This window comes from Amblyomma mixtum, chromosome 9, assembly GCF_055824585.1.
Source record: "Amblyomma mixtum isolate Tamu chromosome 9, ASM5582458v1, whole genome shotgun sequence".
Taxonomy (NCBI): Eukaryota; Metazoa; Arthropoda; class Arachnida; order Ixodida; family Ixodidae; genus Amblyomma; species Amblyomma mixtum.
The window spans coordinates 94,733,584-94,758,539 of record NC_143020.1 but is presented as its reverse complement, the minus strand read 5'-3'; the positions used below and the strand labels follow the sequence as shown (position 1 = coordinate 94,758,539).

Sequence of the window (24,956 nt, the reverse complement as noted above, 5' to 3'; positions counted from 1 at the left end):
GTACAATAAACAGAAGCAAGCTCTCTAAGCTGAAAGCACCTTTACGCCACTATCAGTTTCTCGCAATACATGTTGGTGATCTATCCAATTATCGGATAAAAGACGCAGATTGAGTATCCCGGTCGCGGAGGCTTTATTACGATGGAATTGAAATGCAAAAACTTCCTTCGGCGCATTCTTCGGCGCATGTTAAAGAATTCTCTATATTAACACTCATTCCTCCACGAAGGCACTCCCATAGCCCATAGTATTGTTACAACATGTAACCCGTACGAATGAATTTATTAATAAGTCATTCAAATTACCCGCCACCTCTATCCAATGTCTCGCATTCTGCGATAACTCATCACTGACATCGTCCTTCGTGGTGTGCATTTGTTTTCAACACAAATACCAACAATCGCATGAAAGCCCGCGTTAGCAGAGAACAACATCCAATGCAAAGAAACTTCAGTCCAAGCTAATATTTGCATACGCTGTATAAACTACGCTCAGACGTTCTTAATAGTTTGCTTCTTGTTATGCAGAATGCACAAATAAAAAGATAAACAAAGGTGCTTATTACACCGTGGCTTTTCTTTTTTCTAGGTTAATATGGCACAACAGGTGAAGATGATGACTTCGAGCACTCCTGAATCAAGATCACCGCCCACACATACCTTATAAAATTATTCATTTGCCTGATGCGATATAGAAATATATGTGGCCGGCCAAGGCTGAACCTGAAGACTCTCATTAAAAACTGTTCTACCTCTAGCTCACTCTTTAAACGCGCACGGCTGCTAACACCCGACACTCAGGTTGGCCGCACTTCGCTACGCTAGCATATCACGCTCATGCGGGTTACTGATGTTAACTGGAAACTCTTCGCTGTTTCCAAAGTGCCCTGCAATGAAGCCATGAGCATGCGGTGACGTGGATAGAAGCCCAAAAGTCACTGTGCCTACAGACCGTAGCTAAGATGATTTATAGCGTGACTTTATCTAGCTCGACCTTATAGCAAGATCATTTTTACTTTTGAAGTGCGAAAAAGATGGATGTTCAGATACTTTGCTTTGCATGCAAAGTAAAGGTCACCAAAAGCGAACACCACCCGCTCGCATGGGATTTATTCCATTGATGTGACGCATAGCGCTTGGACACAAAAATACCAGTAACAACAGCTCCTCATTTAAAGAAACTGATGCAAGCGAGGTCCCTTGCAGTCAGCCTCTAAGATGCGTAGCTGCCCCGTCCCTACGTACCATGATATCTCACATCTGCAGAGTACAATTAAATCATTCAACGAAGGAGTGTTAGGGACCGTTTAATATCAATATTTTCACTCAAAAAATAATTTAGTTTCTGGTGGCATTTAAGACGGGGGAGCTAACTGCGCCCAACTTGACGAAAAACAGAATGTATGGGGTCGATTGATATTTTCAGTACTTTGAAACAAAGTACTCATCATTTTGCTTTCACTGTTACAAAGTACCTTAAAAAAGGCATTTCCATGTTTCCCCAATGCTGTATTCAAACCGCTGCAGCTGACGTTCCCATCAAAGTGACCCGCATAAAAATCCGCCTCACGGCAGCTTTGTCATTTCAGTCGTCAAATCTTTCCGTGCTTGGTCACAAACGCCAAGCCTGTGACGGACTAGAAGAATATTGACAGCGCTTCCCTTAAGCGTGCACGAGCACGCATGGAAAAGTAACAATGCCCATGACGTCCACTTGGAGAGACATGGTGACGAACGCAGCGAAAAAGTCAGGCTGACAAGAGCCGGTGACGACGGCATTTAAAGGTCCAGGCAAACGAGATCGAGGCTGCGACCACTTGTTCATAAGTGACCTCTCTCAGTCTCCCGTCAGGAGCATCGAAGGAGCTGTGCTGACTCCACAGGAGGATGTGGCTGACCCGGGCTTGCTTTACGTTCGTGTTACTTTGTGGGGGCGGTAAGTGCGCATATGACGCCGTTCTTTCTTACGTACAATAACTGGCTGTGTATGCTCGAACAACGCAAATTAACCATTGCGACTGACCTGTGAAATAGTAAAGTCACGGCACTAGCCTGAGGTTGAGCAATAAGTTGTGAGGACTCGATACTACTTCGTCCCTGTCGGTGCCTTCAGGAGCTATCGCTGTTATTTCCATGTCTTGATGTCTTTAGGCTACCCTGGACATCCTACGTGTTCGTAAGAGCAAGCGCCGTTCAGGCGAATTACGGCAGGCCCGACAGATGCCGCTGAACAAAAGTAGATAAGAACTAGACCATGAACTATACTCTTACAACATTAACTCTACTCTCAATGATGCATTGATCACAACACGAACATATGTTTCATCCCGCATCGATCACTCACGGAAAGTTGGCGTTCCTCGTTGCCGGACAACAACCCGCATAAATTCTTTTATTCCAAAAACATCGTCGGAGTGGAACCACCTACCACCACATATTGTAGCTGCAAAGGACGTTGGTGAGTTTAGGACAATGTTGTCATTACATTATGGTTTACCATAGCCTCAATTGGTTCACTTTGTTTTGAATATTGTGTATTCAGCTCTGTTCCGTTTTTTGTACGCACTTTATTTTATTTACAGCCTTCTGCCATCGTACCCAGTTGCTCGTTCAATGTTTCTACGAATGGTGACGTTCTAGTACATATATTTGTGTTTACTTGCAACGTTTTTCGAATTTTTTTGTGAATTTATTCGGTTTGGTGTTGGTGTTCCTAATTATTGTATTGTTTCGCTTTTTCTAATCATGCATTTTCTTGCAGCTAGTTTTCTTTTTGCAATCATGCGTATCATTTTTTGTAGGCATGCCTATGTATGCGTTACCCCCATTTTTGTAACAGTTTCATTCAATATCTAAGTACCACTCCCCTCAATAATGCCCTGTGGGCCATGAGGGTATCGGAGATAAAAAAATAAATAAATAAACATTTCACTTACTGCGCTGAATATACTGTTAACCCTAGAAAAATAATCTCTGGTTTTTCGTTGCCAGTACAATTGTAAAAGCATGTCTTTCTTGGATGAAATGGATTTGTACACTCTCCTGCGCAGTTACCGACATCCGGATAACAGAGAGAAAGGCCTCCGGTGTTCTTAACTTTTTCTTATCAGTAAATGAATGACAGCAACTCAGTTAACTCTGCTTTGCGAAAGTTTTGTCATTGACCAGCCTTAGTGCATACCCGCAGAAAAGTAGTGACAGCCGTAAGGCATTAGCCAAGATGTCAGTTATTTGAAAGCAGATCTGAAGCAAGAAAATCTTCGTGGATTCTGCTGCACAGAATTGTACTGACTGCTCCATAGCTCAGAAAAAAAAGAAGAAAACTTCTGCCGGCTAAACCGCTTGATTGTTTCTACTCAGATTTCTTACAGAGGGGGCATTTGGTAGTAATTTATACTCCGTTTCCATAGAGTACTTGCCAGAATCGCTGAGAATTAAGTAAAAGTCTCTATCTTATGCGGTGATGCGGGACCAAAAAAAAAACTGATTTGCAACAGCTGTACTGACAGAGCCATTTCCCGCCCCCGCAAGCATGGGGAGCGCTCTTGGTTTCGCGTCTCGTGTTCGTCTGCTTTTGTCATTCTGCTGACGCTGCCGATACTGCTGCTGCGATACCGGTCTCACCGATTCGGACAAGTACTTGACTTAAGCGTAGTATAAAACAGGAATTATGACAAAATTACACCTCTGTGAGAAATTTGAGCGCGTACAGTCCAGTGGTTTAATCGAAAGAATTTTAGAGCGCATCTCCTAGGCGCCCGTTCCTGCGTTCCGCGTGGTAGTCGTCGGCATTGTCGGCGTAACTAGTTATCCAAGGAGCATAGCAGAGAGAGAGAGAGAGGGACGGAAAGGCAGGGAGGTTAACCAGGCGATGCCCAGTTGGCTACCCTACACTTGGGAAGGGGAACAAAGGGGAAAAAAGGAAAAAGAGCGGCAAGGAAATGAGTGTTCTAAGTGTCCAGCGACCACTATGTCACGGGGACAGAGGGCGCGCACTGAAAACTTAAAGATTATAGGCGGGAATGCAACCCCGAGTCCCTTAAGAAATTCAGGAGCGCTTTCACCGCTTTCCGTTGTCTGGAAGGATGTGTACAAGGCCCCAGAACGTTAGACTCTGTTAAAGGACGCGAGTCCAAGCGGCGCAGAGAAGCACTTAGGAAACCGCGCTCTCTCTCAAAACGAGGGCAGTCACAGAAGAGGTGGCTGATCGTTTCGTCACAACCGCACTGGTCACACGCAGGAGAGTCAGCCATTGCGATGAGATGGGAATAGGCGTTTGTGAACGCCACTCCCAGCCACAGGCGGCACAACAGCGTAGTATCACCGCGGGGGAGGCCGAATGGTATATGATGTTGGAGCAAGAGGTTGAAGTGATGCGAGCGGGGTGTCCAGGTGCGAGCGGTGCGAGCGGGGTGCGAGCGGGGTGATGCGAGCGGGGGATGCGAGCAAAACGCCACATGGAAGGTGGCGGCCACGGGAAGATCCCGTAGGGTGGCTAGCAGCGTAACACGCTACCGGCCAGCAGTGGCAGGGGACCCGTACGTAATGCGTTAGAACTTAACGGTTGCTTCTAACAAATGAATTGAATTTTGTTGTGAGCAGTAACGTTCGAGGTGATTCAATTATTTTTTCTACTAATAGATTACTGGTATTCAGTTACTTTTTTCGTGTTCAAGTTCTAACCAGCTGTATAACTGAGAATCTCTTCATGTCAAGCCCTCACACTAGGGACCTTGAGGTATCTGTAATAAATAAATAAAAAATCGGAGTTTGGTGGCGATCTCTGGGGCCAGGGACGTTTCCTTCGCAACAGAACGATAATGGTCGGTTTGCGGGAAAGCCTCGAACGCAAGCATGTCCGCACGTGGAAGTCCGAGCAGCTTGCATGTAATTTCTAATGGGGTCGGCAAGAACATACCGAATAAATCAGGACAAAAGCATTTTTGAGAGGGAAACAGTTTATGAACGCAATTTTTTCAAATAATGTAATATATCAGCACAACAATCCATTCGCGATCTTTTCTGTGAATAGATCTGCCTATGAATGCGCAGTGCTCTGTGGCAGTGCTGCTTTAAAGGGCCACGGACCAGGGTCCGGACATTTTTGAAAAACAAGCCCACTGCATAGATGAGGCATCGAAGATAACCTCTGCAAAATATTAGAGCCATGCGCGCCCCGAAAAGCTGCGAAAATTCAAATCAAAGCCCGTTCGTTCTTTCCTTCCTTCAAAAACGGGCCCGGCCCACTACTCTGCACCCCGCTGACGTCAAGGGGGGCTACTTTCGCTAAAGGCACTCCATTGGTGCATCGTTCTGACTGACGGGAGAAGGTTGGGCGTAGCCTTGGCGTCGCGTCGTCTGCACAAGGCTTTCCGCAGCGCCTTCTGTTCTGGCTCATGCCTACAAACCCGCATGAAGGAACAAAAAAAAAAACTGCGGAGGGAGCGTGCGGCGACAGCCTTGAACCCTAGCCATAAAAAGTAAAAAAATAGTAAAACTGAGGGAGTTGGTTCGCCCCCCCCCCCCCCCCCCCCCCCGCCGTGATCACGTCACGAGACGCTCTGCGTGCGCGCTCCCTTCTCAGTTTCTTTTCTTCTATGCGAGCCCCCCAAAACAAGGTTTTAATTAGTAGTGCAGCAGAGCCTTTCCCTCGCTCGCCCACATGACCGCTCCGCACACACACCCCTTATCTTTCGTGCATCTTGCGTACGCCTTGACTCCAATGAATGACATATGCTTTGGAGCGGAGAAAAGACACAAACACACAGAACACAAACACGCATGGAGAAAAGCAAACGGGCGGTTGCCGGGTCCGCGCTTCGCCGTGTGTTTCCAACACAACCGACTTCCGCCCCTCCGCTCGTGAAACGGTGGGGAGGCCTAAAAGAAAATGAAAAGGTGGCTCGTTTACTGGGAATGACAAACAGATGTATGAAAGGATGCGCTCGCTAACAAGTCTAGGTGGTCGAGCCGATCGCGCCTCTCGATCGTTCAGTGTGCGGAGAAAATGCAAAAACCAAGAAAAGAATTCTATTGAAGGCGGGGCCATGACGTCGCCCTGTGACGCACTCCACAGACACCACGCCTCCGGCTTACACCGGAGAACGAAGGGGTGATTTTGCCTTGCCGAGCCTACTCGACGAGGAGCGGCAGAGAAGAATTTCGAGGAGGGAATGGAAGGAGAGGAGGCTCGCTCAAAGAGAGGTAGAGAGTGTCTGCTGCGCTGGAGTGGGCACAGGCCCTTTAAGTGACGTCACTTTAACTGTTAACCAGCACTTCTACACTGTACGCAATGGTTCGCCCTTGCCTGCATTATGAACTTTGCATTGTTTCCTTCTGCTGTACTTTGTGCTTTTTGCTTGGTTTTTCTTTCTTGCTCGAGAATTATCGAATTTTGCTATGCTTTCTACTGTTTTTTTGGACGGTTACTCACTCTTGTATGAGCCTGTAGAGGCTTTTAGTATTTCTAGAGAAATAAATAAATAAAATATCCGCCAACAACCCAACGGCAGACTTGAATTTTTTGTGCTATTAGCGTTTTTGCTGTCGCAAAAAAATTGTTCCCCTGTTGTTTTCTATGGCAGTCTTAACTGCTCAAAACTACGATGGAAACACGTCAAAAGAAAGATTTTGTTACGCATCACAAGAAAGGAACAGTACCTTTGATATTTCCATTTTTCAATATTAAAAATTTTTGTTCGAGAATTTTAGACATGGCGCAACCTTTTGATCCCGCTCCGCGTTCTGTAGTTCGCATTTCGCCGCGATAGCACGACATAATGCCGTATTTAGTTCGCTTGAGCTTTGTCCCCTCAGACCACGAACAATGACGAAATGCGTTGCTTCATAGACGACATACATACAAACATGAAGGTTTTGTGTAACCAGCGTGCGCGTAAGGTTTTCCTGCATTACAACACTGTCCTTCCCTCCAGCGCGTACGTCGAATGTGTCTTCAATGCTGCTCTTGATGTGTTCCCAAGAAAAGGTGCAAAAGAAAGCTCACGAAAACTTCCGAAACCAATTCGGGGTAAAAACTAACAATGCACGACCTGCATCAAGCAAAAAATCAAGAAAGTTTGACCAACTGATTCTTTTCGATATATATATTTGTGTTATGATAATAAAAGTTGTAAAGGAAATAGCGTAACAATAATCGATTACTTTTCCTAATTGTTCAATTACTTTTGGGGTCTGTAATTGATTGCGGAAAGTCGTTACATTTCAGATAAATTTATTCAGTTGCAATCGGTTACTTCTTTTCTGTATCGTTCTTTTCTGCACCAAAGATGCTGCCACATGCTTGCGAGGCTCTGAATTAGCTTTATGAGTGTGCGACACAGTTAACCCACCTAAAGTGCCACATGCTTGCGAGGCTCTGAATTTGCTTTATGAGTGTGCGACACAGTTACCCCACCTAAAGCCCCAGAGCATGACTGAAATAGCCGTTCACTGTTCAACAAAACGTAAATAACGGAAAGGCTGAAAACAAACATGGTGGAAACCATGGCTGAGAAGCATATTTCCTGAACTGGAAAGGATAGGAACGAAACCAAAAATAAAATGCTTGAGGTGTGATTTTTCAGCTCTCGGTTTCACTCATGAAATCACAACTTCATGCAACGAAAGGTACCACGTAATAGCCGACGCTTGTTCGTATTTTATGCTTCTATCTTCGATGGTTTTTGTATTTTCAGCCATTTATTTCACTTTTCTTTGCATCTAATGCATATTCTAGTAATCAAATATACAGACACTGGCGTCTTTTACGGGCACAGAACACAGCAAAAACAACGTTCTTCCTGTACGCACTGGAAGCATTGGTGTGATTTCAGGCATAGCCTTGCTTTTTTATCGTTTCAATGAGTCAGCAACGCCCTTTTTACGACGTCATCTCGATACAGAGTATAAACGCGATTGTCAACACAAGTGTCAGTCAGCTAGCTTAGACGCTCTGAACATCGGTCGAGTGGACGCAGTTGGGAAAAGGGCAAAACCTTCTTAGAATCCGTACAGCGACCTTCTCACCTTAAAGGTGTCAAGATCCGAAGTTCACCTTGTCTGTGTTGGCCATTTCGGTGCCAAACAAAGTCTAGGATGAAGGAGGCTATCGCGACAGTACACTTTATTCCATGCTGCCGAAAAGTTCATGCGTCTTTAGCCTGGATTTAAGACAAAAATAAATGTACGGGCCAGAAACGCGGAGCCTAACAAAGAGGATTCAGCTTAAGTTAAGGACAACGCCGCGAGCTATGGAAAGGAAAGTGGTTGGTGTAACGTCGCTAAGAGATCGCAAGCGGGCGGAGCGAGTGAGAGAACAAACGCGGGTTAATGACATCCTAGTTGAAATCAAGAGGAAGAAGTGGACTTGGGAAGGGCATGTAATTGGAAGGCAAGATAACCGCTGGTCCTTAAGGGTAACGGATTCAAGAGAAGGCAAGCGTAGCAGGGGGCGGCAGAAAGTTAGGCGGGCGGATGAGATTACGAAGTTTGCGGGGACACGGTGGCCGCAACTGGCGAAGGGCAGGGTTAGTTGGAGAGACATGGGAGAGGCCTTTGCCCTACAGTGGGAGTAGTCAGGCTGATGATGGTGATGAAATGCACGGGATGATCAGACATCTGATGGGACAATTCTGTTAAAGCAGTTGCATTTGCCATCGGCGATTACTTTGATGTTTTTACTCTAATGGATGGTTTTACCCTAAGCCGAGGCTTCACACTTGCGACAGAATTTTTCTTTAAAGCGGAGGTGGGGTTGGGGGGGAGGTGAGTGTAGAGGGTGGCTATGGGTGGGCGAGCATAGTCTCCTTAGTGTGCATAGTGGGTTTGGGTGGGAGGCGTTTTTGGAGCGTGAAGGTAGGCGTTGGTGGAAGGGAGGTGGCTAGTGGGTGGTTCTACCGGAGAGCGGAGGCTTCGCTTCCCGAGGCCACCCACAGACACACGCCGCCATTTTAGCACTGTGACACTTGCACTGCTTTCGCAGTAAAACAAACATTGGAAGGGCTTGTCGCTGGATTGTTCGCGTGTACTTGATGAAGTATGAAAACGGCAAATAAAAATAAAATAAACATTTTTTCCTCTCTTTCGAGAAAAGACATTCGCGCGAACTAGCTTTTTGCTTTACCACGAACAGAATTTCAAACCATCAATCCTAACTTCGCCATCCTCCCGATATTTAGCATACTACTCCCGTATGTAACTATTTATGAGGTTAAATTGCCGATACGAAGCCGATGGAAATAATTATGAGTGCGTTCATAGGTTGAAGGGGCGGTGCGGCTATAGATGCCTGCGTTACTTTTTCGCCCAGGCAAAGGTAGAAAGATTTAGAGTATTCCAACTCTTTTCTTACAATGCTCGGCATGCTCACATGCTTGAGGTGCGTTCACTTGTTCACCTATATTTTAGCATTTTTAGCACATGCTTACCAGCGAATAAAGAGTGCACCCATTCATCCTCACACGAATTTTATCTTTAGAAACATTTTTACCTTATAAGTTTTCGACAGAGACGACTTATGCTTCCGAAATCTCCGGCAGCCTTGAGGCTGCCAAAATTCACGGTACCATGCCATAGATAACGGCACAAACTGTTGAGCAAAAAAAAATGGCAGTTATCGCTAAACCTCCTCTGCTTCAGGGAAGGGCGGAAGTTTAGGCATATTTGGTTTTCTTTCTTTCATTATTTTATTTACTTCTTTCTTTTCATATTTCTTTCAATGCGTTGATTTGAATGCAGGCGACTCCGTCTAAGCCCCCAAGAAGAGCACTTTATCTGAGCGATCTAAATTGTGTGTGATTTCTTTCTTGCAGTCTCCTTCGCCGATGCATACTTACGACGTTTTCGTTGTGCCGATAAGTGCAACCCATATCCGGTGAGTATGATGTACAGTGTCATTCGGCACTGTTTATGTCGCTCTAACTTGTAGAGCAGCCTCTTGAGTAGGCGATTCATGGATGTTGAATGGGGACCTGAATGATGCCTTCATACGTCACGTTGGCAGAGCTGATGCGTTTCTAATATTGAGGCCCTTGTTCACAGTTTGAAGCAGCCAGTCTTCGCTCAGTAAATGCAGAAGAAAGACGGGATCTTTGCCCTGGTGTGGGCTTAAACTGAACGAAAATGAAGATGATGATGCTACTGACAAAAGATGATTTTACGCGTAGCACACTCGTTCCAGAAACTATTGGAGTTCAGAGCCCATGTCGCAATCAGACCACGATCACGATACCTCAGTTGGTTTTCGACGCTCTATTATTTTATTTTTTGTAAGTGCCCTCAGTGAGGTAATTTCATTTTCTGCGCTTTGACCATAACGCAGATGGCGTCAGCTGTAACTCGTTTTGAATACCAGTGAAGATACCTCCCAGCTCTATTCGCACTAAATCGCACAGGAACATATACTGCCACTTCAAAGCCTCCGAATCCTGGGCATGCACATACAAGCGGATGGAAAAGACCACTGAATAACACAAACTCTCCACACCGCCACCACCCAACTCATTCGCATGATTCGAAGGGTGAGCTCGCGTCGTTACGGAGTCAAAGAATCTGGCATCCTCCCATGGATCACTTCCTCCTACGAAGCCAAATCACCTACTCGCTACCCTGCCACAAACTCACCAATACGCAGATAGCCAAACTGGATGTTTTACTGCGAATGGCAAACAGATTAGCACTGGGCCTCCCACCCTATACCTCAAATCAGCGCTAATTGCAACTGGGAGCACACAACACATCCCACAAATACTTCAAGCCCGGCGTGACGCACAATACCGACGTCTTACACTTACCCCAACCGGCCGCTATACATATTAGCCCACTCTACTAACCACATTCAATTATGCGTAACAATTCTCACGGACGTACCCCAAGAAATATGAGATCGCATTGACATTGCAACCCTAGTAACATGACGCAAGACCTACACGAACGAAAAGGAAGAGCCACAACAGCCTTTCTCCAACGAATATACGCAATCCAACCAGATATTCACTATACGATGCTGCTTCTGTCAACAATCAACCGCAAGCTATGATCATAGACCTGTCACGTGATCACAACCTTCTCACCTCGGCAAATCTCAACTCCACAGACATCGCCACAGCAGAATAGTGCGCGATTGCACTAGCTTGATAACGTCAGAGATGACCTCCCTGATCATGAAAGAGTCCAAAGCCTCCGTATGCACGTTTCTAACTAACAAAATCCCCCCAGCTCCACCCAGAATCCTCAAACGGTTCCCACTTGATCTGCATATCACACTCACCTCGACCCCAGGGCTCGCAGGTGTAGAGGGAAATCAGGCAGCGCATGAAACAGACCGAGTAAGCACCAACGGGACCCCCTCAGACACTCAAGCAACCTCAGTGCTGCAAATACCCCAGCCAACCTTCTATAGTACCTTCGCAGAGCGTCTCGCTTACCAGAGACCGCAGACACCAGTATCCTCTCCTAACCCAGCTCTCTCCCGACAGGGTGCTGTTACCCAGTGCCTTCTACAAACTCTCACTTTCCCTCATCTTCTCCGACGCCACCTCTTCTATCCCACCAGATAACCAACCAAGAGCCATTTTTTGTCATCTACAACCCACACAATACCTCTCGACCTGCGCCTGCCAAGACAATCCATACCTCCTCCACAGCCCCGACCTTACACTCTAGCAGCAGCCTCCTTGCAGAGAGCACTCGGCAGCACTAGCCGCGAGTTCAAGCAATGGCTGATCGCGCGAGAACGCTGTGCAGGCGAGTCCACTGGAGCCCTGGACTGAAGGCCACCAAGGTGTTACATCTGCACCTCCTTGAGGTGCAGATGTAACACCTCAAGGAGGTGTTACATCTGCAGGGAGGTTAATCGGAAGGTTCAAGGCAGGGAGGTTAACCGGAAGAATAGACCGGTTTGCGGCCCTCCGCGGGGGAAAGGGATGAGGAGATATAAAGTTGAAGGAGAAAAGACAGTAGCAGGAACTTGAAGACCGTAATAAAGTATTCAAGCAAGCAAGCCATGTTTCGCCTTCTCCTTATTGTGTTAGATTTCTTGTGTTCGGCTTCACTTTGACGAATTGATTTAGATCATGACATCGAGGCCGTCGGTTTACGAAGCCATAAGATGGCCGCTATGTCACGCTCATTTTTGTGTTTACGAAGCCATAAGATGGCCGCTATGTACGCTCATTTTTGTAACCTCGAATTAACAGTTCGCCTGAGCCCCGAAGTCGCTGGAAGCTCTGTTCGTTGTGTCGTTTTAAAACCACAGTAGACCTCTGAACGACGGCTGGAAGACATACTAATTACACCCTGCAGACCTTCTTATACTGCTTGGCTTAATCGAAGTTCAATTTAGTCGCTTAATCGATGTTAACTTTAGTATTTACTTTAATGTATCAAGTTGACTTTAGTATTTAGTTAGTCTTCATTCAACAGTGCCAAGAAGAAGGCAGAACGAAGTTGAAGGACCAATGAGACAGAGGGCGCATTGTGTCTGTCTCAACCCTGTTTATGTTTCAGCGCCGTATAGTATCTCAGGTCATGAGTCCGTGTAGTTGACAAAGTGGGAAAGAGACATTAGAAAACGCGTCATTATAGAGCAAGTGTCGGTGTACAACGTAACAAGCACTGTCCATGGCGCATCAGCTCCTGTAGCTGCAATGAGCGCTGCCTTCCGCAACCGTCTGCGGATAGCGGCGTAATAGTGCAGTCGCTATAGTCTCGAACAGTATACTACAGTAGAGGGAAAGTGCACCTAGTAAGAAATTTTGACAGCACGACACGAAAAAAGGGGCGGAAAGAAACTGTCAGTACAGTGGTGATTGTTTCGACATGACAACTTGTCTTCGTCTTGCATAGACGAAGACAAGCCCTCTTGCCGAAATATAGCCTACGGCAATAAGGCTTTCGCTTCGCCCCTTCTTCATCTAGTCGTACGGTAAAATATTTTCAGGTACCTAAGGTGCCTGTGTGGTTCATACTGTACGGAGTCTGTAGGTGAACGTGCCCGCGGTAGTTTTCGTACCATGAAAACCTCGAGAAAGACAAGTTTCCTCTCTGCATGGATTCGCGGTCTGATAGTGAGAAGTGCATCATGCAGATCACACAGGGAAGTGTAAATCACAGCCTTCTTTTCGCGGCTGCGGGCTTAGACTGTGAAGAAATTATGTTTTTTGAATCCGTGTTCCAGGACCTTCTACGGACAACAGTATTTCTACGGCTGGGCACGCTGGTCTTCCCGATAGGTGTTTCTAATCAATGAAAAAGACATTTTCAACAGTACAACCTCGTCGCTGCACAAGCTGCTGCGACAAATGTCACCTCCAGACTATTTTCGTTCAGTGATCAGTTTTCTACCACCTCACTGGTGCGCTAAGCCTCACTGAGTCTTCTTAGATTAGTGGAGAGAAACCGTCACATTGTCATCAATCGCTGGACATTCAGCAACTCAGCAAGATACGGCTTGCTCTGAGAAGCAATCTGTGCCACCTTCTATCGGTGGTAGTCATTAGAAAGTTTTAGTGGCCAATGCACAGCACTGACAAAACAAAACTAGAGACACCGCTAGGTGAACTTCGGTAACTTTGGGTTCAAGCAAATGGAACACAGATGCCTATGAAAGGAACCTGCTTGGTTACTTGACTGATCCGAATGCTACACAACAATGATTTTCATTGCTAGACATTGGTGCACTAACATGAGTATAGTTACGCCGCCGACAAAACTCTCTTCATAACAAACAGCATTTTCCATCATCTTCTTCCCTCTGCAAAAATTCTCATGTCAGATTCAGATGAAAGGTTGAATGCTCGCCTAGGCATGCTGTCTGCCCCTAAGAATTTCAGAACAAACTCTTGTAATAGCTCCTAGCCTCGGAACGAGGAAAACAATACGCGGGACAATATAAAATCTTTTTCTTTGTTTTTATTTTGCATACTCTAGGGTACACCTGTGAACCGGTGCATCTACTTTTGCCGCAACCTCATACCTTACGGAATGTACTACGATGGGACGGAATGCTACGTAAGATTTTGAGCACTTTTCTTTTTTCACGCTGTTAGTTGCGTGCTTACCGCTTTGTTGTGGAAGAGCTATCCTCAACTTCCTCCAACGGACTTAAGCAACAAAACGCTAACACTTCTTAATAACAGCTGCTCCATTGAGCTCAACTGAAAGAGGCCATTTTTCTCATGCATTCCTGTGTATTACTTTTGTCTCATTTGTGTCCGAAAAACTGCGAACATTTCCATTGGCTCATTGTCTTCCCAGAAAGAAAGTTGAAAAAAAAAAAGATCAGCAGGGACACTTAAAACTGCTTATGTGTAAGAAGGCGCAAGCCCAGCCGTTCACTTTGTTAAACCAGTCGCCGCGCGCAGCGGCGTGATGTAACCCGATGCCACGCAGTTGGCAATTCTACCTCTGCATGGCTGTACGTAGCCGCCGACGCACCCCTTCTGATCTGCGCGCTAACTTCGTGAAGACAGTCGCCGCCGTACCGCCGCGCGCGCTCCGCCTTAAGCGTATGACGCGACAGCAAATGGGTTAATGCCCATACATGCAGCATTGGTATTTCTCTACTTAAATTTCATGGATCCCTGAGAGTCCTCATACCCACTCCTGGCGTACTAGAGCAGCAGTTAAGCAGTGCGCCACTGTCCTGGGTTCAAAGGTGCTGCCACCTCGCGTGACCTCGCGAGACCAATCATTAACTTTACCGCCCCCTGCTAGGTTGCATGAGGACGCCGCCCTTTATGGGTACCATCGTGTGTTAACACACCCAGATGGATTTTCACACAATGGGGCAAGTAAGGCTTGCGCATTAAGAGATTCGACGGGCCCAAGGATGTGCAAGCAGGCGATAGAATGCGGTAGGAAGTATAGATTAAGATCTTTTATGCTTTGTGGGGGTTTAACGTCCCAAAGCGACTCAGGCTGTGAGGGACGCTCTAGCGAAGGGCTCCGGAAATTTCGGCCGCCTAGGGTTCTTTGATGTGCACTCACCTCGCACAGAACATGGGCCTATAGAATTTCGCCTCCAACGAATCCGACCGCTGTGGCCAAGATCAAACCCGCGTCTTTCGGGTCGGCAGCCGAGCGCCATAACAACTGAACCACCGCGGCAGGTCAGCAGAATGAGAGAGCAGAAACGAATAATTCACACAACTGTCAAACATTAAGGTGTAAAACTCTTAGATAACCAAATAAATTAAGTGATAATTAGATACACCAAAAGAAGCCATAACTCTAATTGCAAAGATCGCACGAAGCTCTCTGAGATTACAGAAATAACTGTATTTGGTGTACTATGTTTTCTTTAACACCTGTGCCATTAGCCTTATACTATTACTGCTAATAAGTGATCCGAGTCATTAGAAATACAGAATCCATGCTGGAGATGTGGCAAAAGGATATGTAAAATAAGATCCAGAAGATATGCATAGATAATGAAAACATTTCAACAGAGTATAGGAGTATGTATCTTGATAACAAATGCAAACATGCATTTTAATTTCACTTTAGACTTTTGCAGCTGAACGGTTCCGGGGAGCGACAACTTAAAAAAGCGTACTTGTCTCGAGGCGTTAACATTTTATTGCACACTTAGCCCCATTGCACGATAAAGCAAGTGACCTGAACATTACGATAAACTTTACTATAAAGTGGATGCTAAACAAACAAACATCCAGTGCTTTTTGCTTGAGACGAAAAACTCCGTCAAGAATGTTGGCTACATGGCTCTACTCGGTCGTGTGTTGTGCTTCCATGCTTACTTAACTCGCCAGATTAATGCAACAATGACTGTAGTACACAGTGAAGCGACAAACATGTGATTGCAGACGCGCTAAAAGGCGACCAGAATATTTATAGGTGGAAGTTAAACCTTGCTGTGAATTTTGGAAGCATACGGCCGACGAGCACCATCTGAAGACTACATCTGACTCTAAAGTTCTTCAAAAGTTACCCTGAGGGTGGCATCAGGGAGTTAAAAATCATATAAACTTAGTGGTTCATTAGAGTTCGAGCGTGTAGCTCATGTATGCCTGAGATTTTAACCTTGCTATGCAAGGTTTATAAACAAACTTGCCATTAGTATGCCCGCACTACCAAATTTGATACAAAAACATGCCCGAAAGGCTGTTGCCCCGAATTTCAGTCCATAATACTTCCCACCTCAGTTAACTGTATATCATAAACTGAACAGAGCGACCGTGTACAAATGAGTGCCCATTAATTAAAGACTTGCGCCGATTGCCGACCCCTGCTGCCACTAAATGGCGACCGCTGCATTATAATATGTGAGCCTACATTTGACGTGGAATTACACAGAAAAGTCCTTGCCCTTCAAAAGGCGCCACTGCTATAAAATTTACTGAAAAATTTACTGCGGCAGCCATTTCTTTCATATGGTCGGGTGCACATGAAAAAAAAGGCGGAATTCGGCACACTGAAAAAGCTTTCTAGTGACTTTAAGCCGATCAACTCGCCGATGGGTTTAATTCAAATAACAGCACTTATACACTAATATACATTTTTCCTTTTCGCCCACCTGCAGCACCTGTCGCCTATGGGAAACCTTTTCAACTGGCGAGGTTACTGCTACCGCGGTTTCTGCTTGAGATGGCAGTTCCATTCACTGTCGCCCGCCGAAAAGCACTGTCGTAATATCACCACTACAAAGTCCCCGAAGATCGCGACAACGAAGCCTGAAAGTCAGCCTGTGCCAGTCACCACGGAAAGCGTGGGAAACAATACGCCTTCATCAACACAGCCGGCCACTGGTGAGTGCTGTACTAACCGGACTGAACCTTATTGTGTCCCGGTTGTCTGGTACCTAACGGCTTCAACATGTTGTTAGTTGCACATTATGCATTCACACGTACTACATAAACCAATTCTTTTTTTTTATTGCGTTTTCTTTAGTGTCCGGCACTGGTGCATCTAACGAAACTGAGGCAACGACTACTACAGCTCCGAACGTGACATCTTCTAGTACAGAAGTCTCGCCAACTGGTGACTATATTAAGCCGTCATTATCATTGTTTGTACTATGCATTTGACGTTTTATGAAGAATATATCGTGCGCCGGAATGACTCGAACAGAAAAAGTGATGACAACTGTTGATTTCCTGGTTTTTTTTAGTACCCCAGACTGTTACGCAGAATGAGACTAATTCTACGACCGCAGCCACGGTTGAACAATCTACTACGTCAGAAAATCCGGAACCTACAAGTGAGTACACGTTTTTCGCTCTTCGTCCTCTTTGCGAGTGTTCATCACTAAGTGGGAAACTGTAGTGTCTACCAGAATTGAATGCACTGGACACCGCTAATCCGTCACTGCACTGACCTTCAAAAATTAGACAGACTAAATGAAAGTGACTATGACCACCAGCAAAAATTACAGACTATACGGATGTCTCAGCAAAGAACACAGCAAAGTTGTTCAGCTAAGTTGAGGAAAGAACATTTCATGAGCAAAGAAATACATGACAAAGTATGTAAGAGCACATGAATGAAGATAAGTATAGGAGAAGCAATTAAAAGCAAGGAGAAAACCTAATGCTAACGCATGTTCATCACCAAATAGTAATTAAGCGCCCCCGTATTTCTCTTTACGTTGCACTATACACACACAGTGAACATGAGTGGGAGACTATGGCTACCCAGTGAAAACGAAGGCACGCTCTCTACACTTAGTATTTGTCGCCTTGCCGGCCTCCATTGTTATTGCAGGCAACGAGACCGAAACTACGCCTTCGACTACCACTCAGCCAACGACTGTGCCTAGTACAGCTTCACCACCAGGTAAGAAGAAACGATTCTGTGCGGCATTTTTTTTATCGCTTACTGTAGCCCATATCTGAAGGCTTTACAGTCGGCCTATTATCGCAGTTTGGCTTTACAGGAGTAAATTTTTCCAATCCTGAACTGTTCTGTTATTTTTCAACTTCCCTAAATGTCATTAGTGAAAATGAGACCCAAGTCGGCAACCTGACAACGGCTGCTACTGATGAAACTTCGCCAACTGGTAAATGCATCAACCTAAGTTCTTTGTAGCACTGATAACACTGTAACCATGCATGGTGACGAAAATGCGAAGGAAAAAGATGTTATCGTGGAATGTGCAGTGTTTTTAACTTTTATGATAGATCACTCTGAAGCATTAATTCTTCAACACAACACTATGACCAAAAAATTATCATTGATCGGATGCCATTTCAGCGAACGAGTTTTTGTGATTTGCACGAAAGTTATCTTTAAAATCCGGCTGTGTGGCTACACATGCACTTGTAATAACAAGAAACTTTATACACCTCGCAATTCTGCTCGTGTTTCAGCTACTGAAGTGCCACACGCACATAAACTGAACCTGTACCAAAGAGCGTTTAATAAGGACATTGAAGCACTAATTAATGTTCACCGATATGTGATGGCTTAAGTTATTGGTTAGTATCGGCCTCAGCACATGTCACAGTGTATAGTTGGCTGAGTACGCTTATTTTGGATTTCACACTGCATCTTTGTCATTCTGCAGCTTCTGGTAACGACACAGAAAACGTAGATAATAGTACAAACTCAACCACCCCGTTGACGACGACTGCGGAGGTAGAGACCACCTCAGCAAGTAGGTGCATTATAATCTGCTTTCTTTTTTTAGTTTCTGATGAACACACGCTATCACGGCGGGTCATCAGTTGCCCCGGCTAAATCAACTAAACGTTTGGTTTGGTGTAGTATGGTTTATGGGGTTTAACGTAGTGGAGGGCTCCGGATAATTTAGATCACTTGGGGTTCTTTAACTTGCACTCAAATCGCACACGGGCCTCTAGAATTTTGCTTCTATCGAAATGAAAACGCCGCGGCCAGGAATATAAAGGGTAGGAAACACTTCTATCTAGATGTGCTCACTCGCAGCTTCGACTAATGTTGCCAGGAGGGTAAAGGCCTTCTGTCCTAGTCACACCTCAACTTGCGAATGTGGCTGGGTTTTTCAATAGCGATTATATTGCAGTAAGTATTGCTCTCTTTCAATTTTCGGCTTTCCGTTCAGTGAAGAAGGATTTCGTATGGTAGCCGAAACGTCTTAACCTTTTTGTAGCAACAGCATTTGGTGGGCGTTCCTGTTTCGCTTTCTGACATGAACTACTGGTTTCTAGTGTTTGCGCTCTACATGGCCAGATAGTTGCTTTTAATTTAAAAGCTGCTAACGGTATATTTAATCTCGAAGAAAGCAGAATGCTGCGAGGCCGTGCCTTTTCATGTTTCAGCTGAAGGAAATGCACCGCAGAATGAAACGGAAAACACAACCTTAGCAACTTCTCAACCCGGGAATCTCACTGTGGAAGTTACAGCAAACGGTAAAATATACATTAATTTTTTCTTCAAGTTTTCAGAACACAATTAAGGGTTGCATTAAATGACCTATGAAAGCTACATTATCGATGGACGATACCATACTCAAGCACAACGCAATGTTCGGTCACTTTTCAGCTCCTAATAGCGGCACTGGCATTGAATAGGATGGTAACATGTCCTACCCAGTCCCTTAAAGAGCAACAAAAGCAACTGGTAACATTGTACCAGGTTGTCAGTGCACCAGCTACTGGTTCTCTGGCCTACTTTCAAAATGAATGGCCGATTGCTGGGTCTTGACATGCAGCAGAAAAGGTACAGTTGTGGGAAGGGCTTTGCGTCAGTGAGTTTCCTTCTCTTTTCCACTGTACCAGTGCTTACAGTGTAATACCCCTGTCACACGGCCAGTTTCAATGGCCATCGAGTCGAGGGCCATCGAGATTTTCGATCGCCATCGAACTCGAGGGAGTTGTAGAGCTGCTACACGGCAGATCTCAATGGCCATTGAAATCGTTCTCGCGTCTTTCGCCAAGCTCGTGTGGCGCCACAATCGCTACGTTAGGTTTCGCGCAAATAACAAAAATATATTGACGAAACTTAACTAAATGTTGAAATACACTTTTTTGCAGTCATAAGGCGCGTTCACACTTGTTCAAAAATCCGGCAAGCGAAGCGGATTCGCTCGCCGCAAAAACTAGGACCTGTTCTCATCTGTTGACGCCCGGGCGAGTTGGAACGGCCGCGCCGCTGCTGCTTCTCGTTGTGCGCACCACGTCGCCGCTCGCGGCGTACACAGATACAGTGAAAAAAGAGCCTAAATTTATGCTGTCTACGTACCACGAGCGTATGCACGCTTACGTACGCTAAACGCAGGCGCATTCCCACATTTCGTTTAGCGTATGCTAGCAGAGACGCAAAAATAAACTCAGCTTCTAGTGGCGCCATCTGGTTGTCAAAACGAGAACCATTACTGTCAACAAACCGACTCTCTTAGGCCTAGCAGCGGCAGAATCGTCACTCTAAATAAAAAATAAAGCAAATTTATCACTTATACGTTGTCTTGTAGGCAAGATGAGACGAAGCGAAAGACCGGTGCCCCATTTATGACCAGTGAACGGACAGAAAAAGGCAGCAACAACGAGAATTCAGCCCGAAGAGAGGGGTCCGGCTTTGAAGGGCGCCGCCATGTTTGTTGTCGTTCGAAGCAATGCTAGCATTGCAGCAAGCAGGCATAGTGCCTCTTCTGAGGGCAGTTAATTACCAACCTTTTCCCCTTCCATTTCCTGATGTGTCTCTTCATTTCTTTAACTAAATTATTCACAATTTTTTTTTCCGATGATCACTGCGAGTAATTATAAGGTTTGACACGAATTATGCATTCCATTTTCAGAATCGGACAATAGCACTGCTAATGAGAATACTACAAGCGCAATGAAACCTGAGGAAGCAATAGAAGAAAACACAACAGGGGTAAATATGCAGCCTCGTGTTATATATCAGCTTTCTTTATCAGCGGCACCTGCAAGACATGGTTATATATTGCCACGTATCACTATAGTGGCCGTTCGTTCGCGCTCAAGGCCGCGGGAAAGGGGCGTTATCATTTTTGTTCGTGACGCGAGAAGCGACCGGATTAATCTCGATTGATCACAGCCATGAAGAGCTGTATCTACGTGTTTCCAGATTACTGTAGAAGATCTTGACCTGTTATCTGGAAATTTCCTTGCCGAATTTAAATTGAACGATGCCGCGAGCAGCGGGCATTCGTAGTTCGACGACTGACGAGCACGTTTATTGCTTACGCCACCGCCGAGTGATTCAGTTCTTTTGCGGGCGCAAGTCAGCCCAAATAAAGAGCTTCGTTTGCAAGTCTTGTTGGTGTCTTCCTCACTGCTGGACTGCCGTCACTACAACGTGATAATATAGAGCCTGTCGGGCGAAGTGTCGACCAACTAAAAAAATGGCACGTTGTTAGATAATCCCGCCATTACATGTGCATATACCTTCAGGATCATTTTGTGGAGTTACGCGCTTGGGTCTTCTTGTAAACGTTAGATAACTTTTTAATTAGCAATTACCCTATAGCTTATAATTAGCACGCCTGTACGCCGCGCAAATAATAGCGAGCATGCTTAAATTTAATATTATACATCCTTCCATATGTTTTGCATTTTTAAGTACTGATATATTTGTGGGACTGCTGATTCATATCGTGTAGTCAACTATAAAGAACTGAAATTCTCAGAAATTTCATAAATCTTCAAAGAAAGAAAACAAAGAACCCGACCGTCAGAGCACTGCGATATTTGTAGCCAGCGAGCGCAGCAAAATGCAAAGGTTTCTTCGAACTAGGAACGGAGAGTATAACTATGCTTCTCGTGCCGTGTAAAAATGTAAGCTCGTTTATATATGTACCAAGTGGGCGTTACAGCTCTTCCTTGCAGTATATATACCATTGCATCTTGGATTTACATTTTTTTTCAGTGAACGTGACACTGCCCAAAAGACAATATTACGATGCCAGGCACAGCAGGAACCACCAGCGAGACAACCTCATAATCTGCGCAACTTCCTGCTTGCTAAGTCTGGTGTGGTAATAAAATAACGAGAAAAACAAGACCAACGTTTTTTGTTGTTGTTGTTGTTGTTGTTTCACCATATCTGCACAATCGCGGTTAGAGCGATCGGCTGCTCAGCCCTATAACGCACGATAGTCCTATAGCCATGGAGAAAGCGTTTAGATGGCAGCGATATGCAAGGTGATGTCAGGGCACGTCAAATAATTTCAGATCTATCGGGAGTTCTCCACCACGGCGCCTTTTCACTCTGCCTTCTTCTAAAAAAATTGTGGCTTTGATTAAAGGAAATGGCACAGTGACTGTTGCACTTTTCGGTCCCTCCTTCTTGATCCCTACTCTCAGGGCGCGGGTGAGGTGTACAGCGAGTAACAGAGAGAAATGATACATATGCAGCGCCAAAAACGCGGCGGGCGTGGACATGGGTTGCGTTAGTGAATGGTTGGGGAGATCAGGTTAAGGCCCGTTCGGTTTGTGTGACCTCGAGCTAAGCCATCCGTGACCTCATTCCCTTCCAAGCATGAGTGCGCGGGGGTCCAAGTTATCTGATGTTTGATGGATGCGTTTGACTCGGGGTTGCTCGTGACTAGCGGGAGCAATCTTTTTTGTATTCTGCCTTCAAGGTGGAGCCGACAAGCCACCCGTGAGTCGATCACGATGTGGTAGGATCGGCCCGTAGCATTCCCGTGCTCTATGGCCAGGGCTATCGCAGCCACTTCAGCCTCTAATATGGTGCAGCTCTGTAAGGAAAGGCTTACGGGTTCTTGGTGGTTGGGTCCTACTACGGTAGCTACCGCTGCGTTCCCATGTGGAGAGGGATATAGGGCTCCGTCTACGTAGACTGCCCTGCCGCTCCTCCCTGTCATTCGTCTTATGTAATTTGCTAATCCAACCCATGTCCACAGTCTACAACACTAGACTCTATCACCGACGCCTCATGCGCCGATTCCTACCATCACCGCGCAAACAACTGATGGCGCAGGAAGCTAGGGACTGGAGGCAACTCCACACCAACACCTTCCCCAGTCTACAAAAATGCAACATCGTAATCCCAGAAATACCGCCCCATCTGCCCATGGTGATCCGGTCATCCCACAGCCTACAATGTGACATGGGGGTGCATCGGACAGAAGCCACCTCCCCTCAAAACATATAGAACAAAGGAACAGTGGGAGGCTTCTCTGTCCAGCCGCGACCTGAAAGACCAACGCCAACTGCGTCAGGCCCGGGCGGCAGCGACGGCCGCAGTGGTTCTGAACTAAAGACTCCAACCATCTATCAAGAGTCTTGAACTTTTATTACTGTGCATAATAAATGTTTACTACTAATACGGCGGGCGTATTTCGATGAAGGGGAACGGCAAAAGGCGCCCGTGAACAGTGCGATGTCAGCGCGCGTTAACCTGGTGGCCGAAATTATTCCGGAGACCTCCACAACGGCACCTAGCTCTCTCTCGTCTCTCACTCCCTCTTTCATTTCTCTTCTCACGGCATGTTGAGATGTCCACCGAGAGTTTAGTGACACAATTACATAATGTTTCCGTTCCTCAAAACCTCAGTCTTCCCAGCAAATCGCAATTAATTTTGCAGACGAAACAGTGGACAGACGGGGATGCCAGCTTATGTATATGTACCGCCTTTGTCAAAAGTAACCAGGCTGCATGGTTTGCTTCTAGCTTGTATAGTGGAGCCCTTGTGGCTTTCCTAGCGATCAAAAGGTGTTGGAAGGTAAGAAGACCACCAGACCTTACCTTTAACGACCATTTCAGCTTCAGAGAAGCTGTAAGGGCTCCACTGTACGAGCTAGAAGCAAATCATGCAGCCTGGTTACTTTTGACAAAGACTGTACAGCCGCATCCCTGCTGATCGCAGGCTTCCTATTCTGCTTTCTGTGTGTCAAAGCTCAGAACATACGAAGCGTGCAACGTGAAGTTTGAGAACCAAACGAGTCAACGTTTTTGGGCCCTAATAAGGTGGAGAGAGCAAATATGCAGGCGTTGCTTAATAGGTACGCCATTAGCAATGCCACGTTGCAATGAGCGTCGCATGGCAGGCCAAATAAGCAAACTAATTCTGCGTGCAAAAACGGCTACCTATTGCGCAGTGCTGGGCCAGAGCAGCACGTGCTTGAATGTTCGCTTCGACTTTCTAGTGACTCAGTGTGTACTATTGATTATATTAGTGATTCTCAATGGCGGTTGTGGCTTAGCCCTCCACACTTTAACGTTGGCATAAGCAGATTCCTTCAATGAGGAAATGACAAAAGAGTGTATAAACAAAAAGTTGCGATTTTCAAAGGGGCGTGTGAATCGCCTTGTTTGAAACCGAATTGAATACGAATCATGTTGCTAAAGCTGATGACTGTCGCTCGAATGCATGTTGAAATGGGACGCACGATTATGCTGACAACACTCATGTGAGGAGAACAAAAACTGTATGGTTGCAACGCACTTCAACCCAGTAGGACGTGCGAAAACAATTGAGGCAACACCGCCTCAAAGGCAACCGCATACAATCGTCAGCCGCTTTCGGCAGCCGCGCGCGAATGCCGGTTCCGCGCTTCGGCGGAACAGCTGTGCAAGGCCTCCGCCTCAAGCGCTCTGTCAAAGGTCAAAGGTTGAGGCTTCACACATACCCCGAGTTTTTAACACTGATCTCCACTAGGGGAGCTGGATGCCGCATCGGGCACCCGAAAGTGAAGCCACCGGAAGTAAGTGGCCTTGTCCCGGAAGTCAGCCTTTGGCAGTGCATGAAATCGGACCTCAGCACGGTTTTTCAGTTCCAGTTTTGTTTTTCTACTTAGCATTTCGTCTTTTCGTCGTTCTCGTCTTTTTACATGACAACGCTTACCTGTTGCGCCGTCAACTGAGCGAGGAGACCAGCGAAGCCTTCGGGAAAGACGTTTCAAAAATAAGGATCCATTGCATCGCAATGGGACGACACTAGCAGACGACAGGACGTCGCTACACGCAGGAAGTATGGAGCCTCGTCTACTCTGCTCGGTGTCATCCCGTCGCTGCCGTCGCCAACACCGCTCTTTA

The 24,956-nt window shown here is 45.9% G+C and overlaps 1 protein-coding gene across 1 annotated transcript; it reads left to right on the top strand.

The window, feature by feature from the left end:
* The first annotated feature begins 1,834 nt into the window (after positions 1 to 1,834).
* Positions 1,835 to 21,957, top strand: LOC149330202 (uncharacterized). The gene is made up of 11 exons (XM_089559765.1): positions 1,835 to 1,935; positions 9,812 to 9,873; positions 13,929 to 14,009; positions 16,540 to 16,765; positions 16,908 to 16,997; positions 17,128 to 17,217; positions 17,721 to 17,792; positions 18,523 to 18,612; positions 19,256 to 19,345; positions 20,731 to 20,810; positions 21,825 to 21,957. Exons 1-11 carry the CDS (start codon positions 1,887 to 1,889, stop codon positions 21,825 to 21,827), a joined length of 933 nt encoding a protein of 310 aa, XP_089415891.1. The 5' UTR covers positions 1,835 to 1,886; the 3' UTR covers positions 21,828 to 21,957.
* The last annotated feature ends 2,999 nt before the right edge of the window (positions 21,958 to 24,956 follow it).

What these genes read in the sequence shown, in the direction of transcription:
- LOC149330202 (XM_089559765.1), top strand. Translation starts at nt 1,887, where the DNA reads ATGTGGCTGACCCGGGCTTGCTTTACGTTCGTGTTACTTTGTGGGGGC. An exon ending in ATAAGTGCAACCCATATCCG is followed by an intron (nt 9,874 to 13,928) that starts GTGAGTATGATG and finishes TGCATACTCTAG; the next exon opens with GGTACACCTGTGAACCGGTG. An exon ending in ACGATGGGACGGAATGCTAC is followed by an intron (nt 14,010 to 16,539) that starts GTAAGATTTTGA and finishes GCCCACCTGCAG; the next exon opens with CACCTGTCGCCTATGGGAAA.